Source organism: Nyctereutes procyonoides, unplaced genomic scaffold, assembly GCF_905146905.1.
Source record: "Nyctereutes procyonoides isolate TBG_1078 unplaced genomic scaffold, NYPRO_anot_genome, whole genome shotgun sequence".
Lineage (NCBI taxonomy): Eukaryota > Metazoa > Chordata > Mammalia > Carnivora > Canidae > Nyctereutes > Nyctereutes procyonoides.
In genome coordinates, this window is record NW_026575133.1 from 15890459 (window position 1) to 15914453 (window position 23995).

General features: G+C 44.4%; 1 protein-coding gene across 4 annotated transcripts in view; it reads left to right on the forward strand.

Annotated features, from left to right (window-relative positions):
• Positions 1–5261: 5261 nt before the first annotated feature.
• Positions 5262–23995, forward strand: part of ACSL5 (acyl-CoA synthetase long chain family member 5) — a 40830-nt gene continuing 22096 nt past the window's right edge. The window contains exons 1-2 of one of the 4 annotated variants that reach the window (XM_055300270.1): positions 5262–5452; positions 21640–21824. In XM_055300270.1, coding sequence (XP_055156245.1) covers positions 21669–21824 — 156 coding nt within the window. In that variant the 5' untranslated portion in view covers positions 5262–5452; positions 21640–21668. Of the gene's footprint in view, positions 5453–7822; positions 8033–13543; positions 13566–21487; positions 21507–21639; positions 21825–23995 lie in introns of those variants that run through there. The other 3 variants (XM_055300269.1, XM_055300268.1, XM_055300271.1) reach the window with 3 other exon arrangements.

Consider the following 23995-nt stretch of genomic DNA (forward strand, 5'->3'; position numbering starts at 1 on the left):
CATTGTCCAAGGAAAATACAGTGCAAGTCCCTTCAACAATTTAAAAATTTTCAGCAGACCTATTTATAAGAGGACAAGGAACAGGAGAATTACTTATCTAGCATATCCTAGATAATCTCACTTCAACACGTAAGCAGTATTTTTAAAACTGACATGTTACGCTATTTTCTTCATACTAAGTCTCCAAACTTTGGAATATGTTTTGTGTACATCTAAATGTGGACTTGCCCCCTTTCATATGTGGCTCCTGGTTAGCTATTGGGCAGCACAGATCTTAATCTTCCCCCTGAGCCACCTTTCTAACCTGCTGGGAAATGCCGATGATTTTTACCAGATTATTGAGGGTTCTGGGAATTTAGAGCTGACAGCCTCTCTCAAGGATCTTTTCACTTTCCATCTGATTCGTAAATGTTCCTGGAAACCACTTGCTGACAAAGGAGCAAGTTGCCTGTGTCACTTTGTCACTGACAAAGGAGCAAGTTGCCTGTGTCCAACCTTGCTGACTTCATGAACCTGAGAGTAAGCCTATTGATGTGACACACTACCCTAGATGAGGCTGTTCACAAGCATACCAGCCACTGTGAGGGCTGAGGGCCAGTACCTCATGGCCCATCCGTGTGCTGTGGCTTACCAGTCAGAAAGTTCAGACTGAAGTCTACAAGGCCATGTGCTCCGTGTATGTTGTGTGCGTGGGGAGGTATGGCATATCTGGGAATAGGGAAAACTTTGTATCGCAATCTATGCAAACACTCTTCTTGTCGACTGAGTGCTCACACTTGAATAACACTTCCTTCCCACAAAGAGTGAGCAAGTGGCCTCAAGGGCCTGGGTGCTCACGCTGTTTCTGTTCATGAACCAAGCTGAGGAAAAATGAGCTGCTCTAGCACTGAAATGGAGGCCAGCTTCTCCCACACATGTTGTGAAGTCCCATGGTCCAAGATTTTTTTTAAAGATTTATTTATTCATGAGAGACACAGAGAGGCAGAGAAACAGGCAGAGGGAGAAGCAGGCTCCATGCAAGGAACCTGATGTGGGACTTGATCCCAGGCCTCCAGGATCACGCCCTGGGCCAAAGGCAGCGCTAAACCGCTGAGCCACCCAGGCATCCCCCCATGGTCCAAGATTGACAGCAGTGCCCTGGGCACTCACGACTAAGCAGACCAACCTGAGGGTTGCACAGCTGGATCTATGGTGCATTGGGCCTCTTGAGTTGAGTGAAGTGAGGCTCTGTGTGGGAAATGATCTCAGTGGCAGGAAGGATATCCAGGCAGATGGAAAGCCCTTCTGAGGAGGGAAAAGGTAGCTGTTGTTTCACCCTTGGCATCAGATCCTTAGGCTGGCATTGTGTCCTGCTTCCTCTAAGACAACAGCTCTTAATTTTCTTTGGGAGACCAATGAAAGATTCCCGAGATAAAGCATATATAGAAATGCACAAGATGGCAAGAGGTTGATGGAATGGGTCATCCTCATAGATACATACCTAAACTTTGGACTCGACTCCTTCAACTCAAAATCTGACTCTGAAACTTTGCCAGCTATTAGGCACATGCCTTGGGCAAGTTAATTGCCCTTAAAAGGCTTTTCTTCTACAGAACAATAAATTCTTTATGGGGACACAGTGAAGTTAAGTGAGATATTGCAGACAAAGCTCTTGGAACAGTGCTCAATAATGTTCCTGATACCTTGGAAGGCCTTTATAAAGGAGCTGGCATAAGAACCTTAGCTTGCTACCTGGCAAGGTGTACTTTGAGTGCCATAAGCCTTTTGAAACATCAGATAACCAAGGGAAGGGTGGGTATGGAATCCTGATAGTTGGAATGGCAAATTATATGGCACCCTTGTTAAGAGTTTAAGGAACTTTGCCCCTTCCTCTTCACATCTCTGTAGAAGGGTAAACTTCAAAGTCAGCTCTGCCATGTGGAAAGCTAAAGGTCAGTCCCTCACAGTTTTATTTGTGCCCACTCTATGCCATCACAATGTGTCCTCCTACACAGCCACCTCTAGAGAGGAATGTCTTATCTCCTTTCTTTCTGAGCCACCATTACTAAGTTAACATGAGTGGATCCAGCCTACAGCTCTAGGCTCTGCTCTTTCTCCTCTTATTGCTTGACTTCTAAAGATGTTAGATTAGCAGTTGAAGCAGGCTAAGATTCTTCCTAAGTAAGTGTTTCCTAGGCCACAAATCATAGCCATCTGGTAGGTTTATGGTGAGGGCCAAAGGACGCCTGTGTCACAGGCCCCAACAGATACTGAAGGTTTGGATGCTGAGGGTACTGTCCCCACTTAGACCTCACAGGTTTGTTAAAAGATAGTGGAAATGTTTATAAACTGGGAGGAGCTACATAAATTCACTGTGGGACTACATAAAAAGTCAGCCTGCTTATAGACCTGTTTTCAAAAATGAAAGAAACCTGGAGTCTTCTTCTAGAGAGCTATCAGCCACTATCATAAGATGTATCTGGGAGCGACTGGGGTCACTGGGGTGACACAGTGGGTTAAGCATCAGATTCTTGGTTTCAGCTCAGGTCATGATCTCAGAAATGTGGGATTGAACCCTGTGTCCTGCTCTATGCTCACTGCAGAGCCTGCTTAAGATCCATTCTCTCCTTCTCCACTTCCCCCTCTGCTCACCTTCTCTTGCTCTCCCTTAAAAAAAAAAAAGGAAAAAAAAGGATGTATTTTGACTATTTACAGGCTGTGTTATAAAACTCTAGAATACTGGCTCCTGGTCTTCTGGAACTGTTATATATGAAATACATCGTTTCTTCGTCTCTGCCAAAGGCGAGGGCATATAAACAAACCGAACCCCAGCACTGTGTGTAAGTGTGTCCAAACTGTGGCTGTTGGGTCAGACTCATAACACCTGGAGCACCTTACCTATAAATGGCATAAAACAATAAAGTTTGCACTTTGTGCGGGCTATGGGATGCTCAAACCTTGAAGGAATTTGTATTGAATTCTAAACGTATATGGCTGTGGGAAGGGTGGGAAAAATGGAGGGTGCTGTAAAGAAGCCTTATTTCACATAGGTTTTTTTTTTTTTAACTTTTTGTTTTTGAGGTTGTTTTTTTTTTTTTCTTGAAGAGAGATGATATAGGAAATCGTGGTTTATAAAGAGATTGGATAGCCCATGGGGACACTGGAGACCTGGCTTCCAGATTCCCTTCTCCTACTGAGTCTATGCCCCAGCTGCTTTACATTTTACTATCTCAGGTATCCTTAAGAATAAAGTTAAGTTTGTTGGATCAGATGACACCCTCTGTACCCCCATCCTCATACCCACGTGGGTTGTCTGGTTATGATGCTGTGGGACTTTGACATTTACACAAGGAGAAGTGAGGCAGGGAATGTCAGTGCCTCCTGTTACTGCCAAGGTGCTACTTTGAGACTAGCCTACCTACAACCTTGAGGAACATCTGTCTTCTACAGCAGTAATGAGTTCTACTCGGGGCCCCATTTTCCTCCACCTGCAAGGTCACCATAGCCAAGACTTCCCCAAACACAGTCCCTTTTGACATTTCAATACTTGGGCTCATTAAAGGCAAAGTGGCTGCTTGGTTCAGTGGTGTTCCTCGTGTGGTCCCCAGACCAGCAGCATGTATATCACCTGGAATTGTTAGAAATGCAGATTCAAGGCCCTAACCTAGGCCTATTGAATCATAAGATCTGGCACCAGCCCATAAATCTGTGTTGCAACCAGCTCTCCAGGGGACTGTGATGTTTGCTAAAGTCTGAGAATCACTGGTTTGGAGCATCTTTTTCTCTAAGCAAGTATGGCATAGTAGGTTGCTAATTAACACAGTTTGGCAGGAATTCAACAAATGGGTTCAACTCATGCCCCCAGTTTTCATTAACCCACATGTTCTTTAGTTATTTCTTAGCACTTTTCCCTCAGGTACTAAGGCAGGACTAGGTCTGTGTGCCATCAAGTGATTTTAAAGACCCAATGCACCTAAGACCTGGGTAAGAGTCTGTCCTACTAAAACCTAATGTGGTAGCTGCTTCATATGGGAGTCCACAGGACAAGGTGTTGGCTTCTGATTTTGATGTTATTAGCTGACTGACTGAATACAATTAGAAGAAACCTAATGCAGCATTGCCACACATTTCTGCCAGCCCAGTACACAGAAAGTGGTCAAGTCTAAAATCTCCTGGTGGTTAAATGACTACGTATCAACGAAACAGAACCATATCAGGACAAAGGCACTGAAGTGGTTGTCTGGGGCCAGAGTCAGGTGTCACTTTCACAACGAACTGGTTGTATGATTCTGAGTGACTCCCTTCACCCGAAAGGCCCTTGGTGCCCTTGCCCTCGCCTATAACACGGAAATTGAACACGATCTCTGGAGCCTCTTTCATCTCCTTTTTGTTTAATAATGGTGCCCTGCAGTCTTAAAGAGTTTAGAACTAAGAATGATGACCAGTGATCTCATAATGGAAAGAGAGAGGGGCACCTGGGTGGCTCCATTGATTAAGCATCTGACTCTTGGTTTCAACCCAGATCATGGTCTCGGGGTAGTGAAGAACAAGCCCCACGTCTAACTCCGAGCTCAGCATGGAATCTGCTTGTGATCCTTCCTTTCTCCCCCCTCCTCACTCTCTCTAAAATAAACATATAAAATCTTTAAAAAAAATGTCAAGAGAGAGTTAGCAGAGGTTGAAAAGCGATGTAATAGTAATGTACTTCTTTAAGGACCTTCCTAAGCCATGGGAGGTTCAGGCTGCATCCGTGGTTCTGCATTCTGAATTCGACCCAGGTAGGCTTGCCCCTCAGTCTAGATGCTAGAAAGATTTGTCTTATTTCATCATCTTGGAGATGTTCTCGTTCTGGAGGGGGTCACTGGCCTCTTCTGGAAGAAGACTGATCTTGAAATGCAGACCTCTGCCTATCTGATTCTGAAAGTTATAGCTTGAACCAATTAAAGTGGCTTCCCATGTTCCTCTCAACCTCACCTCGAGGAACAGGTTTTCCCTCTTTGTTAGCTAGACCTTCCTCTTCCTATCACAGTTTCAGGGATTCTGTCCCAAAAGCAGATGTGAAGACCTACTTGTCCACTTCCTTTCCCCTGAGGTTGGGCTTCATAAAGATTTTGCTTGTTAAATGACAGCTTTCAGAGAAGAGGGTTGTCTTTTCTTCTCCTTCTTCTTTTTCCTCAGCCCTTGCATAACTATCCCGGTTTTAACCTTTTGCCAAATTCTACACTTGTCACTGTTGGAGGTTACTCCATGTGTTTGAACAGGTAACTTCTACCTTTGAACCCCTATTGCAACAGGTTCAAAGGTTTCAGGGAGCTTGTTGGTCACTCTCAAGACGAAACGCATTGGCTTCAGATGTGGCCTCATCACAGGAGCTGTGCAAGGGGCAGAGGTGTCTGGATGTGGTGCTGATCCAGTGCAGCCAGCTGTGAGGGGTGCATTTCCTGGGCCCAGGAAGGGAGCGTACTCTTGCAAGGTAAGCTGCAGCATGGCTCCCTACTCTATACATCTAGGGACAGTAAGGACAGGGACAGGTGGGAAATGCATGTCTCTCCTCGGTCTAAGGGCTCTTTTCTGACGTGAAATCACAGTTGTTTAAATAGCAGTCTCAGCTGACTTGTGCAGAGGCGAAACAGAAACCAGTTGGAAAAGAAGTAGAGGCATCGAGGCTGTATGAATGCTGGCAGGAGGGAGATTTGGGAGAGAAAGTCGTTAATTTCACTAAATGGAACTACACTAGGGGTAAAAGTCTTAAGGGTTATAGACAGAGCCAAGCTGTGTTTCTCCATCTTCCATTCAAAAATTTGCCTGTCAGGTTGGTTACAAAGGCTATTTGCCAGCTTCTGATGACAGGCGAATCCTAATTGGAAGGGACTAGGGGAAGAGAATCCTTAGCAGACACTGTCTTGGGTGCTGGAGTCTGTGCTAGGTGTGTGGCATGTGTTACCTCCTCCACGCACCACCTTCTATGAGGCAGGTGGGATTGCTCCCATTCCACAGCTGAATGAAGTGTCTCTGGGCTGTTAAACAGCCCGGCCCCAGGCGACCTACCCAAGAGGAGGTGCGGCTAGGATTACAGTCCTGATTCGTCTGTCACTCCAGGCTGCTGCTGCAGAATGCAGAATTCTGCTGGGTTATCGAAACCTTCCATTATTTCCTGGAATCTTGAGTGTGCCTCGTGTGCACAGAGGATTGAGTAGGAATGCAACTCCGTAGCCTGTTTGAAAGACCGAGGCAATTCTGAACTTGAGTGTCCGATCCTGGAGGAAAATAGTAAAATGGGAGTAAAGCTCATCTGGCCCTGAGCGCTTCATCCAGCTGGTAAAAGAAGCTAGCACTCGGGGTGTTTAGGGTAGCTGAGACTGGACCCCTGTTTGGTCATCCTATGCTCTCTGCTGGAGGGAGCTGCTTCTAGAAGGAAGAGCTCCCGTCACTAAGCAAAGCCAAGGGCCCCTCCAGCTGCGAGATGAGCCAGGGCAGCCCACCTCCTCTTCTCTGAGTCTTTCTTCCATGTCTAAAGGGGACTCCTGAGTGAGGCCAAGGGATCAGCTCCCATTGTCTGAGATTGCAATGTAGCTCATACTGGCATTTTGTTTCATTTTAGTTTGGAGGCTTTAGGATCTCCTCTTTGTAGAGAAGACGAATCCTAACCTAGCTCTGGTAAAGGGCCAGGTTCATATTGAACTTAACATAAGCCTTCTTGAAAGAACTAAGGCCAGAGAAAGTGTTACTTAATTCTGGGGTGTCAAGGGGAGGGGTAGGAGGGAGCAGGAGAACTTATGATTTCTGCCTCTAAGTCTAAGAATGGAAGCTCTCATGCCCTTTGTGGCCCCAGCCTTAGGGGAGTCCAGTGAGACTACTACAGGTCCTGTTGTCCTCTAGACCAATCTCTGGGACCCTTCCAGACGGTCTACACATTCAGAACAATTTTTATAATAACACTAAGACGGGATTTGCCTTTTCATGTTGCTGACTCACGTGTGTCCAGTGGGGTTTCCAGAAGCTGCAAGATGCAGGATCAATCTGACAGCTAATGGCATATATGCTTGTTGTATTCCCGTGGTTTAAAACATTCCCAGTTTTATTTTTATTTATTTATTTTTAAGGATTTTATTTCTTTAGTCACAAGAGACACAGAAAGAGGCACAGAGACATAGACAGAGGGAGAAGTAGGCTCCCTGCGGGGAGCCCGATGTGGGACTAGATCCCAGGATCCCGATCACACCCTGAGCCAAACGCTGACACTCAACCACTGAGCCACCCAGGTGTCCCTGTTCCCAATTTTAATTTGGGGGAAGTGAGCGGGGGCAGCAGACTGGACTTCTAGTTTAGATTTTGAGGTACAAAAATCTAAGGGCTGATGTGTCAGAGGAAAAGAACAGGCTCTCCATCCGTGTCCCTGTCACTCCTGACTTGCTTGTTTTGTTGGCTGTATCAGAAGTGCTTGGGGACCGAGGCAGGTGGAGAGGGAGCATGGTTTGGAGGAGGGTGACCCTGCCAGTGCTCCACAATCAGGAAGGAAGAGGGACCTGGGGCTGGACCTGTCCTGGGAGCCAATGGGGGAGCCCTGTCCCCTTCCTGGCACTGGTTGTCTGCTGGGGCAGCCTCAAGTCAATTTGGTCTGTTTGATTTTTTTGTCTCGGTTTCGAGGTGGTCAGACACAGGGGCGAAAGGTGAATTGTGTGCTGCAGGCTGGCTTTTGTTTGAGCCCTTAGAGGCTGGGGTTAAGGCTTTGAAAAGGAGCCGGGGCGCCTGGGCGGCTGTTCTCCTCCTGGCCAGAGCAGCTTCCACTTTCATTTGTGAAAGAAAAACCAGGAAGTGAGGTCCCCGAGCACGTTTGAAAGCCCGGCCATGGCCTGACTGGGACAGCTCAGGCAGGGGCACAACCGGGGCGCTCCGAGCCGTGGCCAGCTGCCTGCATGGATGCTCCGGAGCCAGCCTGTCCCTGGACGAACTGGGGCTGAGGGAAGGGCGACAGGGATTCTGTGCCAGGAAGAACCTGGAGCCTGGAAGCCCCATTCGCAGGAAGCGCCAAGAGATGCACCCCCCTCCCAGGGTAAGGGGAACCGTCCTGGGGGGGCACTTAGCAAGGGGTCTTGTGTGCATGGGGCAGAGGCCGACAGGGCACTGTCACCCCTGGCTCCTGGCAATCTAGAGCTTGCTGTGCCCCGAGCACGTGTAGTGCTTTCCTCTCCCTCCCAGGTCTCTAAGGGACCCCTTTAAACCTTCCTTATCAGGAGGAGCGAAAGGGAAGGAGGACCGCGGGGGTGTAAGGGGTGTGGATTGGATTTTCTTTCTCCTGCCTCTCTCAGGGGAGGTGAGCTACAGGCCAGACCTCCTCAATATTCATTGTGAGCTTTGACTCCTCTGCTGAGAGGTGATGGATCAGTGGTGGGTGGATAGTTCCTGAATGAACTTAGATCTGTTTAAGGGGGACCACAAGTTGAATCTCAGGTGAGCTTCAAGGACCCTCAAAGAATGAGCTTAAGAAGGGATTCCATGGTTCAGGATTGTTACCTCATGTGGGGATTAATCTGTTTGGTGGTCTGAAAAGTAAAATTGAATCTGGAGCTTGTAGGAGATCGGTGTTTTCCATCAGCAGCAGTCTTTAAAAAATAGCCAAATTTAATTTCAAAAAAGATTGATTTAGTAAAAATAAATGTTTTTAATAGAATAGTTGGTTTCACTTGACCCCCTCCCTTTATATTCCAGCACGGGAGTAACACTATGGAGGGGCGATCCCCTCCGATGGATACGTATTTGAGATGAACACAGAATAGTCTTGTAAGAGACATGGTAAAATTTCTTGTAGGCATCACTTGTATGTTTGGCACAATCAAGAGAACAAAAAAACACAAAGACCACAAATATTTAGAGAACAAGCAGATTATAGAGTTAAATAGGTGGTAGATAGTAAGATGCAGGTGGTAGGGACTCTGGCAAAATGCAAGGTAGGTGCACCGGCCCCAGAAAAAACACATTCCATTTTTTTTAAAGCACATTATCCAGTCCAAACAGAATATTTCAGCCAGGTATTTGGCTAGGTCCTGACCTAAAATAGTCTTCTCTCCCAAGCTATATATTCTAACTCCTTGAGGGCAAAAGCACCTATCATAACATCAGGGAATCATCGAACGTTTAAGGGCTAAACGCATAGTGTAGGCCACAGATTTTATAGTGAGGCTCAAGGTCAGAGAATGAATGGAGAAAAGGCAGATGAAGCCAAGTTAAGCACCAGCTCATAAGAGCTACTCTTAACGTTTCATTAAGATAAACTTATGATGTGGATGATTTCACCATTTTATGGCTGAGGAGGTTCAGAGAAGTGAATTAATGTTCCAAAGTCAAACAGAGTTCGAAGCTGTAGTCCATGTGCTACTGAAAACCATGCTGCAACTACTCCTATGCAGAGTTAGCCTTTCTTCAGGTTTCCTAGAAAATCACATTTTTAAAAGATTTTTATTTATTTATTTATTTGACGGAGGGAGAGAGAGAGAGAGAGAGAAGCCAAGGAGCAGCAGAGGGAGAGGGAGAAGCAGGCTCCCCACCAAGCAGGGAGCCCGATGTGGGGCTCGATCTCAGGACCCTGGAATCATGGCTCTGACTCACCAGAGGCAAACTTGCCTCAATTCCAGATGAGGCTAGAGGCGCCCAGGTGGCTCAGTTGGTTGAGTGCCAGACTCTTGCTTTCAGCTCAGGTTGTGATCCCAGGGTCCTGGGATGGAGCCCCACATCCGGCTTCCGGCTCAGTGGGGAGTCTGCTTCTCCCTCTCCTCCTTCTTCTGCCCCTCCCCCTGGTCATGCTCTCTTGCTTTCTCTCACAAATAATTATATAAATCTTAAAGAAAAAATTCCAAATGAGTTTGGTTTTTATTTGAGAGAGAGAGAGAGAGAGAGAGAGAAGAGTCTAGTGTCGAGCCTTGACAAAAGAACTAGAAATTGGGAGAAACCTCTTTTGAAAATCTTCCCACTTCAAATCCATAGAGAAAGCAAGACGACTGGTGGTGCCAGGATTGGAAGAAGCATGCACAGGGTTTCCTTTGGAGGTAATAAAAGTGTTTTGAGACTAGATAGAAGTGATGTCGCACAACATTATGAACATATTAAATGCCATTGAATTGTTCACTTTGAAGGATTAATGTTTTATGAATTGCACTTGGGGGAGAAAGAACCCTTCACCTGGAGGCAGGTGATTTCCCCAACCAGGATTTGACAGCTGTTTAGAAACCAGGAATGAGGTTTCTGACTCTCTTCTATTCCTGGCCAGCATATGCACCAACCCTCATTTGGGGTTGTTCTCAGGTGTTGCAGCACCCCACAAAGGTGACTTATCCCCAGCAGCCCTGAGTCAACCATCATTGCTCTTGCCACATCTGCTGTAAATGCAAACAGGTCTTTTTCTCCCCTATGCAACCATGCATCTGAGCCCCCCCCCCCCAAAAAAAAGGACTCTCTCACTTGCTCTTCCCCTGAAAACCTAGGGCCTGATATTTCCTAGGCTCTCAATCCATGTTCTGTGAATGAACACACGAGTTTGGGAGTTTGGAAGGTCAGGCAGCCGCTGCATGGCTGTGGCCAGGTCATGGTTTCAACCGTCTTTGGGGGAGCAGGTCACAGATCTGCATCTCTGTGGGTCAGTCTATTTTATGAGGTTGTGAGTACCTGCAGGCAGGATGCAGGGGTAGGGTAGGGTCGGAGGAGACAGCTGCATCAGAATTCAGAGGTGCTCGATGCCCTCTCCAAGGAGAAATCCTCTGTTTCCACAGAAATGAGAAGTTGTGAAGACCTTTGCTTGTAAGTTGGAGGGCAGTTAGAGTATAAAGGTCTCGATCCCCTCCTCTCTTTCAGGAAGCCTCAGGATAGAATATCTGATACTTGATAAGGAGTCAGAGACTGAGGGAGGTGGGGGCAGGAGAGGGAGCCGGTCCTCCTGAGGACTTCCCACGTACCAAGCATTGCACTGGAGGGGACCGCGTACGATATCCCTTTCAAGTAGGGACTCTTACCTGTCCCTTCCTGTGTGCAGTTGAAGGAAACGGATGCTCGGTGATGTTATGGGACTATCCCTGGGTCACCCAGGTGGTAGAACTCTTCCTCTGACACCCGAATGGGCAATGGCCTTGACTGTCTGCTGCTAGAAATGAGACTGTTGGCAATAAAACGTATTGTTTGCACTTTGAATCTGTGACTCCTGACCACTGGCGGACCAGGGAGTACGAGGGCTGACTCTGCAGGAGCCCTGGCAGGAAGGTCTCTTTCACAACAGTTTACATCACTGCTTTTATCCTGCCTGGGTGACAGGGGCCTAGCACTTTGTCCACACTATCTTTTTACAGGCTCTCTTATCAAGTCCAGCTTCTGGACTTCTGGTACCGATTCTCCTGACCCCACTTCTTTCAGAATCCATTTGGTCAGCAACAAGCTCGGGAAGCCTTTGGGGGTGTTAACTGAGACAAAGTTTTCCACAGGGTAGGGCTGCTGGGCTGTGGTTTGTTGGAGGCACCCTGGTAGATCAAAGTTGACTGTGTCAATCTGAGATCCAGTGGGATTTGTCACCGCCTGCCACCAGCCCATGGGTGGCTCAACCATCCTATGCTAACTTCATGGACTGAGTTCAGAGGCTTTTGGTATTTGATTTTGAGGACTTTTTTGTGAAATACCACTCAGCTCAACTGGGCAAGACCTGGCACCCCAAGACTCTCCAGTGTTTGTGAACTGAAATAACTTCTCTATCATCTAGTATCTCCACCAGGCCCAGATACTGTCTCCTTCAGCCTTCTTTTTTTTTTTAAGATTTTATTTATTCATGAGACACACACACACACGTGGGGGGTGGGGGGCAGAGACACAGGCAGAGGGAGAAGCAGACTCCATGCAGGGAGCCCGACATGGGACTTCATCCCGGGTTTCCAGGATCAGGCCCTGGGCTGAAGGTGGCACCAAACCGCTGAGCCACCCAGGCTGCCCTCCTTCAACCTTCTTAAAGGCTTCTTCTTCCCCACACCCTTTCAACTAAAGATGGATTCTCTACTTCCACCAGAAACATCCGTTCAACCATTTCCCTTTCCCAAATAGGATGTGTTCCTCTGCACATGGCAGAGTGCTGGGCACCCGGTTGGTCCAAGACCTTTGTTTGCCTTACTGAGATATATAAATTTATAAACAAATTTAAAGCACAGAGAATAATCTATCTCTTGCCACACACACACTTCTCCTGTCCACCAGATGCTCCAGAGGTTGGGCTATATGCCATGGTACATTTGTGTACTGCCTGGGGAGTTGTTTTTAGGTCCTGGTAGACTATGAAGCCTACGGGAGCTTTCCCCATGCTGAACATGCTGCTTGGCACACAGTATACTCAAATGCTTGCGGCATCTGTGACCCTCGAGCTCATTCAGGTCGAATTGCTTAGCGTTACTCATGCCGTAGCATGGAGCCCCTGGCTGTGGCATTTCTGAGAAGAGGTGGGCCCCCTTCTGCTGCCTCTCTCTAGTTAACTTAAGCCACTGGTGAGTCAAAGGGATAAGTGGCTCCCTGGCACCCAGTGGATTCCCACTGTACCTCAGGCACCGTGCCCGATGCAGTAGAATCTGAAGGCTGAGACCACCTCTGCCTGGGAGCCCTCACGGCTGGGGTATCCACTAAGTCATAGGCAGCTTACCAAACCCAAGGCTGAACTGGTTCTGCTCCAGTCCGTACAACTCTCCTGAGCTCTGGTCCTGGAGCTTTCCCTGTGGATTCAACAGCAAAGATCTTACCAATGGATATGCATCAGAAACCTCATGATTTATTTACGTGCTTGCTTGCAGGCCAGGAAACCTGTTTCAAGCCTCTCCCTCCCCTCACCCTGCCAGGTGCCCTACAAAGTGGAGTTGTTGGATATGGCCTAGCAGTTGGGCTGGGAAGGGCAAGATGTGTGACCTTAATATCCCTTTCCTGTTTAAATTATTGAAATGCTCCCAGAATCTCTCCATGGTGTGGAAATGACTGCTCAGTCACCCTCTGGGTTTGAATAGGGATCCCCTTCGGTGATGCTGACTCCCCTCTCTGTCCTGTATGACCTTGAGGAGATAAGAACACCTCTTCCCATCTGCCTGGGCACATCCCATGGTGTGTGCACCTTGGAGCACCCTGGGTGCCAGGCCCCAGATGGAGAGAGCCCCTGCTTGCTGGAGAAGCCTAATGTGGGCAGTGACCTGAGCACCTGGGTGCCTGTGACTGGCTAGAAAGTCATCTGCAGACTCGTAGGTCAGGATCTCATGCCAACCTCTCTTCTCAGCTTCTTGCAGTGAGTGTTGACAGATGCCCTGTGACTCAAACTTTACCTTTGGCCTAGCTCTTCATGTGCTAAAGAAATGAATGAAAAACATTTCTACCCTGGAGCAGCTGTCCAAACCAGCTTGCTCTGCAGTTAAGAGGATTGCACATGACGTGAGTGTTCGAAAAGGCCATGTGTGTTGAATGTGGCTTTGGTGGCGAGAAGGCTGCACTTGCAGAAACCGAGCTGAGGCTGTATTCTCAGGCATGTTCACATGAAATGCCGCCAACCAAGGTGGTGGAAGTTTGTGAGTCGGCTGTCTCGGTCAGAGGTAGGGTAACTTAGAGTTGTTGGTTTTATGTTCATTTTTTTAAGCATGCATATTTCAGATTAAACAGTATCTACTCTCAAGTCATTTTCTCAATAAGACCTACTTGAAAACTTATACCCCCTGCTGTCCACAATCGTCTTTCCTGATTCTATTTTTTTAATTCTGTATACTATATAATCTAGCTATTGTTCAGACCTGTTAACAAACTCACCAATAAAATACAAACCCACAAGGGGAGGGTTTTTACTGCTAGATCCCCAGCTCCTGGAATGATGCCAATATATAGTTAAGCCCTTAAATATCTTCAGCTCAATGACCGATTACTCAAAACTTTCTGGAAAATCCATTTAGGACTTCTCCTCTTCCATCTGTCTTTTCCTGTGAGGAATATACTTCTAGAAACACAAACACATACACATTTGTCCAAGTGGTTCTTTTTTTTCTTTCTACATGGCAATTTATCATGGAGCTCTTTCCACATCAGTACACACAGATCTGCTCTATTGTTTTTAATACCTTCCAAGAGTACCACTGTGTAGACATGTTATAATTTATTTGGCTACTCCACCAAGGGGGTCTTTCTTGGTCTCTGGCATTATAAACAATCCTATAGATGTAATGATGATGAACATGATAACTAATGCCTTAGCCTATCCAACAGGCACTATTACAAGTATTTTACAGGCATATTAACTCCTTTAATTCTGGGATAGATATTATCATTGTTTTTTTGCAGATGAGAAACCACAGAGAGGTTTTCTAACCCAGGTCACCCAGAAGATGATCACGTAGGGTATGAGCCCAAGTAATCTGACTCAGAGCCCACATCCCAAACCAGTACCTTACACAGCCACTTGTGATATATTTCACTGAACTGTTGTTTTTCTCCAGAAGTTAATAGTAGGGTCATTATGTCAAAGGGCACAGATTTTAAATTGTGGTAGAAGGAAAAAGGCACATCTTGAAGGAGGCCTCACCAAATTTATGTTTCCCTGGTTAAGAGTGCACTTTACACTCTTTCATCATTGCTAATCTTATGGATGAGGAGAAGATGTTTCCTTTAAATTTGCATTTTTTTAAACTACAAGCAAAGATGAATGTCTTTCTGCAATCATAAATAATCTGTTTTGCTGTGAATGTTCTGGTCATGACCTTTGCTTTTTGTTTTGTTTTGTGTTGTGTTTTATTTTTCATTGACTTCGAAGCATTCCTTTTGAGGAAATGAGCTCTTTAGACAGGCAAAGTACTTGATACATGTTCCAGTTTATCTTTGTCTCTGGTACCTTTCCTGCAGGGCAAATGTTTTTAAAAATTTTATGTGCTCAAACTTGCCAATGTTTTCATTTATCACTTGTAGATTTTGTCTTTCTTGAGTCTTCCTTGTACCATGATTATAAAAAGAATCCCTCATACTTTTTATCTCCAAATACTCATGGTTGTCATTGTTCCATATTTCAGTCTTTGATCCACCGTTTAACTATTTTTGTTGTGGGAGTAAGATAGTAATTAACTTCATGTCTTTTCTCTGAATGGCTAGCCAGCTGTCTCTATACTCTTTTTTTTTTTAAGATTTTATTTATTTATTCATGAGAGACAGAGAGAGAGAGGCAGAGACATAGGCAGAGGGAGAAGCAGACTCTCATGAGGAGCCTGATGTGGGACTCCATCCCAGGACCCTGGGATCACAACCTGAGCCAAAGGCAGATGCTCAACCACTGAGCCACCCAGATGCCCCTCTATACTTTTATTTAAGTGAAAAAAATCTATCTTTATTTGAAATGCAGTTTATTATATAATAATATATCCACTAGGAGTTTCAAGATGATTTTGTTACATAGTTTTGTCCAATAGAAAACTACCCTAGCATTATGGAAGCAAATTTGGTAATGTTTAACTGTCCTCCCTCCCCAATTCCTGTTATTTTTCAAAAATTTTCTGACTCTTTTTAATAAGCTTTATTTTTCTGGGTGAGCTTTAGAATTGGCTTTTTAATTCCCATTGGTCTTTATTAGAGTCACATTAAATGTATAGACACATTTAGGAATATGGAGTCCTCTTGACTGCTTTGAGTATGTATTTGGAATTTTCAAACCTTCTTATGTCCCTAAGATCTAAACTTTTTAAACAAAGTGTTTACACATTTTTTTCTTAATATGCAATTGTGAATGACATTTTCCCCATTGTTTTTGAATTAGTTATTTAAATGAAGTTAAGGAAAGCTATTGATTTTCTGGCTACTGATTTAGTAACTGGCCACTTTACTGAATTATTTCATGGCTTCTACATTGCATGTTAAGGAAAAGGTTATATGCATAAAACTGTCAGTTCATAATGTTCTTTTAACCTTTTACCATTATTTTGCAATTTTTCTAGAACTATTGACTATGTGGTTAAGAATAGAGATGGAGGTTTCCTAAGTTGAGGGTGGCAGGAATCTAGGGGGGCTGGGCTGGTGACTTAAAACCCAATCAAGAAGGCAAAACCTTCATATACAGCCTTCTAAATCACACACAAGCCCTTTTGGAGTCATTATGAGTTGTGAAGCCTTGGGACCTAGTCTCTAGGAGAAAGCAAGTCATTCAGTACAGAAGAGTGTGTTAACAAATTGGATAAGAACTTGGTGACTGTGGTCTCTATTTTAATGAGCTCTCTATCACCACAGAATGAGTCCATACATGTAAGGGAACAGGGAAACCAATTAAATTTAAATTAGTATATCATTTTTTAGAAAGTAGATTGTTCCTCCCAAAAGTTAATAATTGAAATTTATATCTCATTATTGCACAGAAAATAGTTCTCTTGGCCTAAAAGCAAAGATAATTTGTCTTATTGTTCTTTGAATTCCAGAAACCTAGGGTAACCACAATTATTTATTTCTAGGCTGGGTTTCCTGCTCACTTACTACTGTAGATGACTTCATTTGATAAGATTCATCCTATAGATTCTTTCAAACACAGAGGAGTATAGTCATTCTGAGTAGTCTTTTATTTGTGTTAGAAACACATCCTTTTCACCCCCTACCATCCCTAATCCAATACTGTGCCAAAGTAAGTTTGATTAAGAAGTACCCATCTCAAGTTTGGTCAGAGTGATTTTTGATGAATTAAGATTTGGGAGCTTGGGGGTGGTAAATTTTACTAAGGGAAATATGGGTTAACAGAGTATTTGAAACAGACAATTCTGTACCAGAAAACTGGTCATTTATTCAACAACTACTGATGGTAAGCTAACTATGTGCCCGACATGGTAGAGGCATTAGAGACACAGTGGTGAACAAAACAAAAATCTCTGTTCTAATTAGAATATCAGTTCAGTAGGGGCCATGGATGATAAGGGACCAGGACTATTTCAGAAAATTAACAGCATCATAGAAAGGAGAAGACAAGGTTCTGTGATAGTGATTGGAGTGGAAAGGGTGATATTTAAATAGGATAATCAGAGAGAAAGCAGGTGTTAAGGCAGAAGGCATCCTTCATCTAGCTTGGGAATTAAATGTGTTAGAAGCTAGTAGATGAGGGACTACCTACCACAGAGGAGGGGGGGCCCTGGAGTGAATCCTGGGGAAGGACTGGGGACAAATGGACATCCTGGTGTGTGGGGCTGTGGTGTGTCCCTATCACTATATCAAAAAGTAAAGGAAGCTTTCCACATGGGGCCATCCTAATGTGTAGTATGGCTTGCTCATCCACCTGTAGATGACCTGGAAGAGGAGCTCCCATGTACAGTGTAACACATCCTTACTACCATGATACTTTCTCTACCTCATTTTTTTTCCCAAATAGTAGTGTAAAGGGACGAGGAAATGCCACCACATCAACTGCTTGCAGGAGGTCCCATGAAATGACCAAACCAGAATTATAATCTGAGTGACATTGGATACATGACAAAAGAGACAGTGGTTTCTCTTCTCATTTACTTGAGCATATCTGGAAGTGTTAGCAGATTCTAAAGGTTAGAGGGCTAACCAGAGCTTCCCGGTCCAGTAGTGGTAGAGCCCAAAAAGTTTTACCATCTTTTGGGCCCTCAGCTTCTCCTAGCTAAACAGTGAGAGAGTTACATGATATGTGGTTGCAAATCATCTCTGGTACTAGCATCATGAGGTTGAAATTGTGTGTATGTATAAAAAAGGTGATCGAGGGATGCCTGGGTGGCTCAATAGTTGAGCGTCTGCCTTCAGTTCAGGTCATGGTCCTGGGATCAAGTCCTGCACTGGGCTCCCCACAGGAAGCCTGCTACTCTCTCTATGTCTCTGCCTCTCTGTGTGTGTCTCTCATGAATAAACAAAATATTTTTTAAAAAGCTATCAAGAGAGTAAAAAGACTATAGAATGGAAGAAAATATTTGCAGATTATGTATATGAGGAGGGTCTAGCATCCATATATATATAAAGAACTCTTACAGCTCAACAACAAAAAGACAAATCACCCAATTTAAAAATGAGCAAAGGACTATAATAGACCTTTCTTCACAGAAGAAATACAAAGAATCACCAAGCACATGACAAGACTCTCAACATCATTAGCAATTAGGGAAATGCAAATCAAAACCACAATGAGGTGCCATTTCAGATCTATTAGGATGGCTATTATCCAAAAAACAACAACAACAACAACAACAACAACAAAAAACAAAAACAAAAAAACAAAAAAAAAAACAACAAACCCAGAAAATAGCAAGTGTTGGTGGAGATGTAAAGAAATCAGAACACCCTGTGTTGTTGTTTGGGATGCAAAATGGTACAGCCACTGTGGAAAAACAGTTTGGTGGTTCTTCAAAAGGTTAAATGTAAAATTACCATGTGACCCAGTAATTACACACACTCCTACATATTTACCTCAAAGAACTGAAAATTGGCATTCAAAACAAAGTCTGTATATAAATGTTCATAGATAGCACTGGTCACCATAGCCTAAATGTGGAAACAACCCCAATATCTATCAGCCGATGAATGCATCAGTAAACTGTCTCTCCATATAGTGGAATATTTACTTAGCCATAAGAAGTGTAGCACTGATATGTGCTACAACATGGATAAACCTTGCAAATATTATGCTTAGTGAGAAAAGTCAGACACAGAAAGTCACTGTTACAGGTTTCCATTTATATGAAATATTAAGAATTTGTAAGAACAAATTATTCAATTATTCAAATTGAAATAAAGTAAATTAGTGGTTGCCAGGGGCTGTGGGGGTGGCGGGAGGAGGGAATAAGCGGGCACTTGGTTTTCTTTCGGGGTTGAGAATGTTGTGGACCTAACCAGAGGCGATGGTTGTACAACATCATGAATGTGCCGAATACTGCTAAATTGTACATTTTAAATTGGTTAATTTAGTCTTTGAATTTTACCTCAATTTTCAAAAAAATGTGAGGCAGCAGAGAGGAACCATCTGAAATTCTGCACAAATCCTGTTTGAACTGGCTTGGTGATTTGCCATAGCAAACAAAGTGAGTAAGCTCTTTCAGTTGACAAATAGACACATCCTTCAGTGTCTTCTGCAAATAAAATCCCTTGCCAGCATAAGCAAGGCATTTCATTCTCCTGAAACCGCCGTCTTCACATTTATAACTATCCTTCTCGTTTGTAACAAAGGATCCATCTCTTCCATTTGCGGGAGGTGCAACTGCAGTATGTCTAAAAGGAGGGCTCAAGAGTTGACACACCATGGTCCAGATTAAGCCAGATATCTTTTTGTTTGTCCCATACCAGACCTACTACTTGAGCCAATAGTTAAAATCGAGGTTTTACAAAAATCCAGTGTTCTAGGTTTTCTAGGAAGAAAAAAAAATCTAATCTGGTGATCATGGGCTCACATTACAAAGTGGTAACAGTCAGAGAGGGGTGACGGCAGGTGTTGCCCTTAGACTGATCCTGGGTTCTCTCTCTCTCTCTCTCCTCCCCTCCCCTTGTGCTACTTGCCAGGCTTTCCACCTCCCTCCCCCCTGGTCCCACACTGCTACCTCAAGCAGAAATTTCACCTTTAGATCCTTGAAAAAATTGAAAAAATTGAAAAATTGTTTGCAAAGTCTCTGGTTAAAATGTAAATCTGCTCTCTGTAAGAAAAAAGCCAAAATCCTTAGGTCAACAATTTCTTCCCTTAGCTGAGAAGGGGAGTAAAGGTTAAGAATCTCTTAATTTGAAGGTGTGATTAAGACAGAGGAGAGAATTCTAGATCAGAAGATACTCCAGGATGGGGGGCAGTGTCTCAAGCTGAGGGTGCGTAGGACGGCCAAGCACAAATTAGGTCTCTCTTCCTCTGGGTGCTGCTCCCCACTCTGCCAGTTTCACAATTTTCCCTGGGACTCCCTGTTCCCCATCTGGGAACAACAAAGTTCTACCTGGCTGGCTCTTGAACACATTCTGACTCCTGAACATGCCACTTGACCCTACAAATCCGGATAAGGCTTGATTTAAAAAATCTCAGCTCTCAGAATCCTGGCAGATGGTCACAATAGCACCAGTTGTGAGGTAACCTAGCACCTATGGGGCCTCGCTTTTGTTTTTGTTGTGTCTTCTTTTTCTTCCCCTAAACACAATGTGGAAGAAACCAAGGAGTGGGGGCCAGTCATCCCAGTGTTTGGAAGTTCAGCTTTCCTCCATAAAATGGAAAGGGATTGCTCCAAATTCAAGTAATAACCTGTCAGGGAGCAGAAGAATGCCAAGATGACTGACATGATTACCAGACTCCATAGCCTTTGTTAAGGTGAAGTGTTTGTCTTCTTGGAGAAAGTTCCAGATGCCAGCTGATGGCAGCTGCCCCAGAGTTCTCAGGGCAACTAGGATCTTGATCAGATCAAACTTTGTACTGAGCATGCTTAGCTCTCTTGATTTTTAAGTGGGAAAGTTTGGCCTCATCTCTGAGATCTTGTTCTGTAGGGCACCGTGGTAAACTTTGAAGAATGCAAACTCTGAATTTCCTTTGCTGTTACCCATAAGGTTCCAGGCAGGTTTGGTCTCCCTGAACTCTATAACTAGACTCCTGAGGAAAGAGGAGTAGTGGTCTTATAGATTTCAGTGGGGAAGCAGCAGTGGGAAGTGGTGCGTGACCTTGGACAAGTTGCTTTACCCCTGGGAGCTTCAATTCTTCTCATCTCTAAAATGCTACTTCATGACATTGGTTGGATGGAACTCCATGATCCATGCAAACAGCCTGGTCTGAAAGCTGTCCCGGGCAAGAGCTGGAAGAGATGGCCTCAGCTAAAGTTCCTAGGACCTTCCCAAACACTAGTTCCTGCTACCAGAGCAGTTCAAAGCTGGCCTTGGCTGGAAACTACAAGAAAAGCTGGGTTGGGGAAAACCTTTGTGGTTTCAGTTCCCTGAGATCTCTTCCTGGCCTAAATCTTTAATGCTCACTTGCTACCATGTGCTGGGTCCATTCTCTAGCACCTTTTCTGTGAACAGGGTGGACGTTGCCTCTGGTAAAAATGGTTTCTCTTGGCTCCCTGGAGGAGAGGGCATTGGACATAGGAAACTGAGATGCTGTTGCTCTCTGAGACTCTCCCGATGCTTCAAAAAAGAAAGCAATGCATGAGGCCTATCCGGTCAGCAGGAAATGTCCTTCATACAGAATGCTTGATTTTTAAACTCTGTTGAGTCACCTCTACAGATGTTCCCTTCTCTGCTTTGTACTAGAGAAATCCAAGCCAAACAACCCCTCCTTCCCCCTGGTTGGCCTGGGCAGGTGAAGGTCTCTAGAGGGCCCTCCTCTGACTACCAGCTTAGGCTGGAGCCAGAAAGGTTTCTTCTCGGCCCTGTGGGCCCCAATTAAAAGGGCAGTCATTTCATAAAATTGTCTGGGAAATGATTAACTTGTTTCCTTTGATACTTTCTGCCTTTCCTTTCTCCCTCCACTGTGGGAGGACAGTCAAGTCACAGGAGTGGAGAAAGCTATTATTTTCAACATTGCTAAAGTCAACAGCAAGAGAAACTCTGCTGCTAGAGAGGTCCAACCCTGGTTTTTGGAGGGTTAGACGTTGGGGTGTGTGTGTGTGTCCTTTTGTAAACACAACTATCGAGTAAAAATTTCAGCCATTTCCTCTAACTTTTTTCTTTCCTTTTTTTTTTTTCTTTTTAAAGGCCTGAACTTCCTGCTGCTACTCACAAAGATGCTTTTTATCTTTAACTTCTTGTTTTCCCCACTTCCAACCCCGGCACTAATCTGCATCCTGACCTTTGGAGCTGCCATCTTCCTGTGGCTGATCAATAGACCTCAGCCCGTCTTGCCTTTTATGGATTTGGACAACCAGTCGGTGGGAATTGAGGTAACCGAACCAATCCTCTACCTTGGGAGAACTCATGAGGAGGATGGGATATAGGGTGAGAAAGTTAGCCTTTTAGGTTCATGATCGCCAGCAAATCTATAAATTTACACTTTGATCACTGGCACACTTGGCTTGGTAAGAAAAATGAAACCACCACAGCTAGAGTTTATGATGCCAGTAATCTAGATCAGGATTGGTAAACTATAGCCCGTGGGCAAAATCCACCTTTTACTTTTTGCACAACGAGGAAGCTAAGAGTGGTTTTTTATACTTTTAAAGAGAACTGATAAAAATATATATATAAGAAAAAAGAAAAACAGTTCATATGTGTTCCACAGAGCACAAAGTTTTTACTGCCTAACCCTTTACAGAAAAATCTTGCTGACCTATGTTCTAGATGACAGAGCCAGTGCTTTGGGGGTAGGAGAATGTTCTCATTGAGATACCCAATATCTGAGAATGATAAAGAAGTTATTTCCTTGAGTTAAATTCTGGCTTCGAGTTACTATCCATTCTGAAAACTGGCAGAAGTTGAAGTGGGATTTTCCCCCTCAGTTCCCTGACTTTCAGCAAATCACACAGCTTTCTACATCTCTGAGCAAAGGGAAAGTCCCCAGAATGTTCTCATCATTTTTTATGTTCAATCCTTTTCAGAGAAGAAAGTGTTTCTGCTCCTTTATAAGGCTAACCCCTTCTGATCTTTTCAAGAGCTTCTTCCCTCTACTCGGGACTCTTACTCCATGTTACGTCCACTCTCCACCACCAACACTTTTATTTAGGCATTGTCTGCATGTTCTTCATTGGCATCTTCCTATGCTGCTGATCCGCTGCTTCAGACCACCACCTCCTTTCAGTCTTCCCTTTTTCCAGTACAGTTCTTTAAGAGTGCCCTGTCGATTTCCTTTCCTGAACTTCAACCCACTGAGATCTGACTTTTGCTGCTACCATCTTCCCCAAACTTCTCTGGGTCACCCATCATGTAACCTTGAAATTCAATGAGTTCTCCTCCAGCTTTCCTCTCAAATGACTTGAGAATTCTTCTTTCTTAAAATTTCTTTTTGTCTTTCATAATGTCCTTCAATGAGATTTCTTTCTAATTTCAAGGTGGTCTTTGTCACTGAGCTTCTTTCCTCCCCTTGTCTAGCGTTTCAGTCTCACCATCTCGATTCCTCTAAAGCAAGGGTTGGCCAACATGTGCTTTAAAGGCCAGATGGTGAGTAGCTCAGACTTTGCAGGCCATCTGGAGTCTGTTGCAGCTATCCAACTCTGCTGCTGTAACATGAAAGTAGCAGAGAATATGTAAGTGAATGAGCATGGTATGTTCCAATAAAACTTTATTTGTGAAAAGAGATGACAAGCCAGATCTGGCCCTAGATTACAGTCTGCCCACCCCTGTGAAATCTTCCTAGCTGAGAAAATCCTTCCTCTTTCATGACATGAAATTGTACCTAAACATTTATGACACTCGAATCTGGCTTTCTAATTCTGAACTCTCCCCAGCCCTAGACCATCTCAGTGACACTCAAGCTCAACAAGTCTCTTTATTGCATATCTTCTCCCTTACACAAACTTTCCTATTTCCCCTCCTGCTCTATCTCAGTTAAATGCTTCTCTTCTCATCCAGTTGCCTAAACTGAGTCTGAATAATCCCTCCTTCTTCCTTCTTCTTAGGTCCATCTGTGTAAACAAACAATAAAACCCTGTCTTCTATTACTAGACAGGGAACTTTATTGTTGACACCTCGACTTAATGTGACATATGGAAATCTTCTCTGATGCTCTAGACTAAGCTAGATCTCTTGTTACAGCCTCATGTGTTACCCAGCACTTTTTTAGCCATTATCTCTGTAGTAACTTACATTTTTGAGTGTTTTATTTGCCTGGGTCCCCTCTAGACTAACTTGTGTGAGGGTTGGACCATGCTTGTAGCTCTTCTTGCTGCTCCAGAATCCTCATCAGGGCCTGATCCTGTGGTTCCAGCTGACATTTCTAGGCACAGCACTATTCACTATCTCTTTCTCTAATACCCTGCTCTCTACAGGACAGAGACCACCCACCAGACTCTGCAATGTGTCTTTCACCTCTGTGTCTTTATTCAGGCTGTTCCTTCACTCTGAATTGTTCCTTCTTTCCCTCCCCTCTACCAAACTATAACGTTTTGGTAAATGCTTA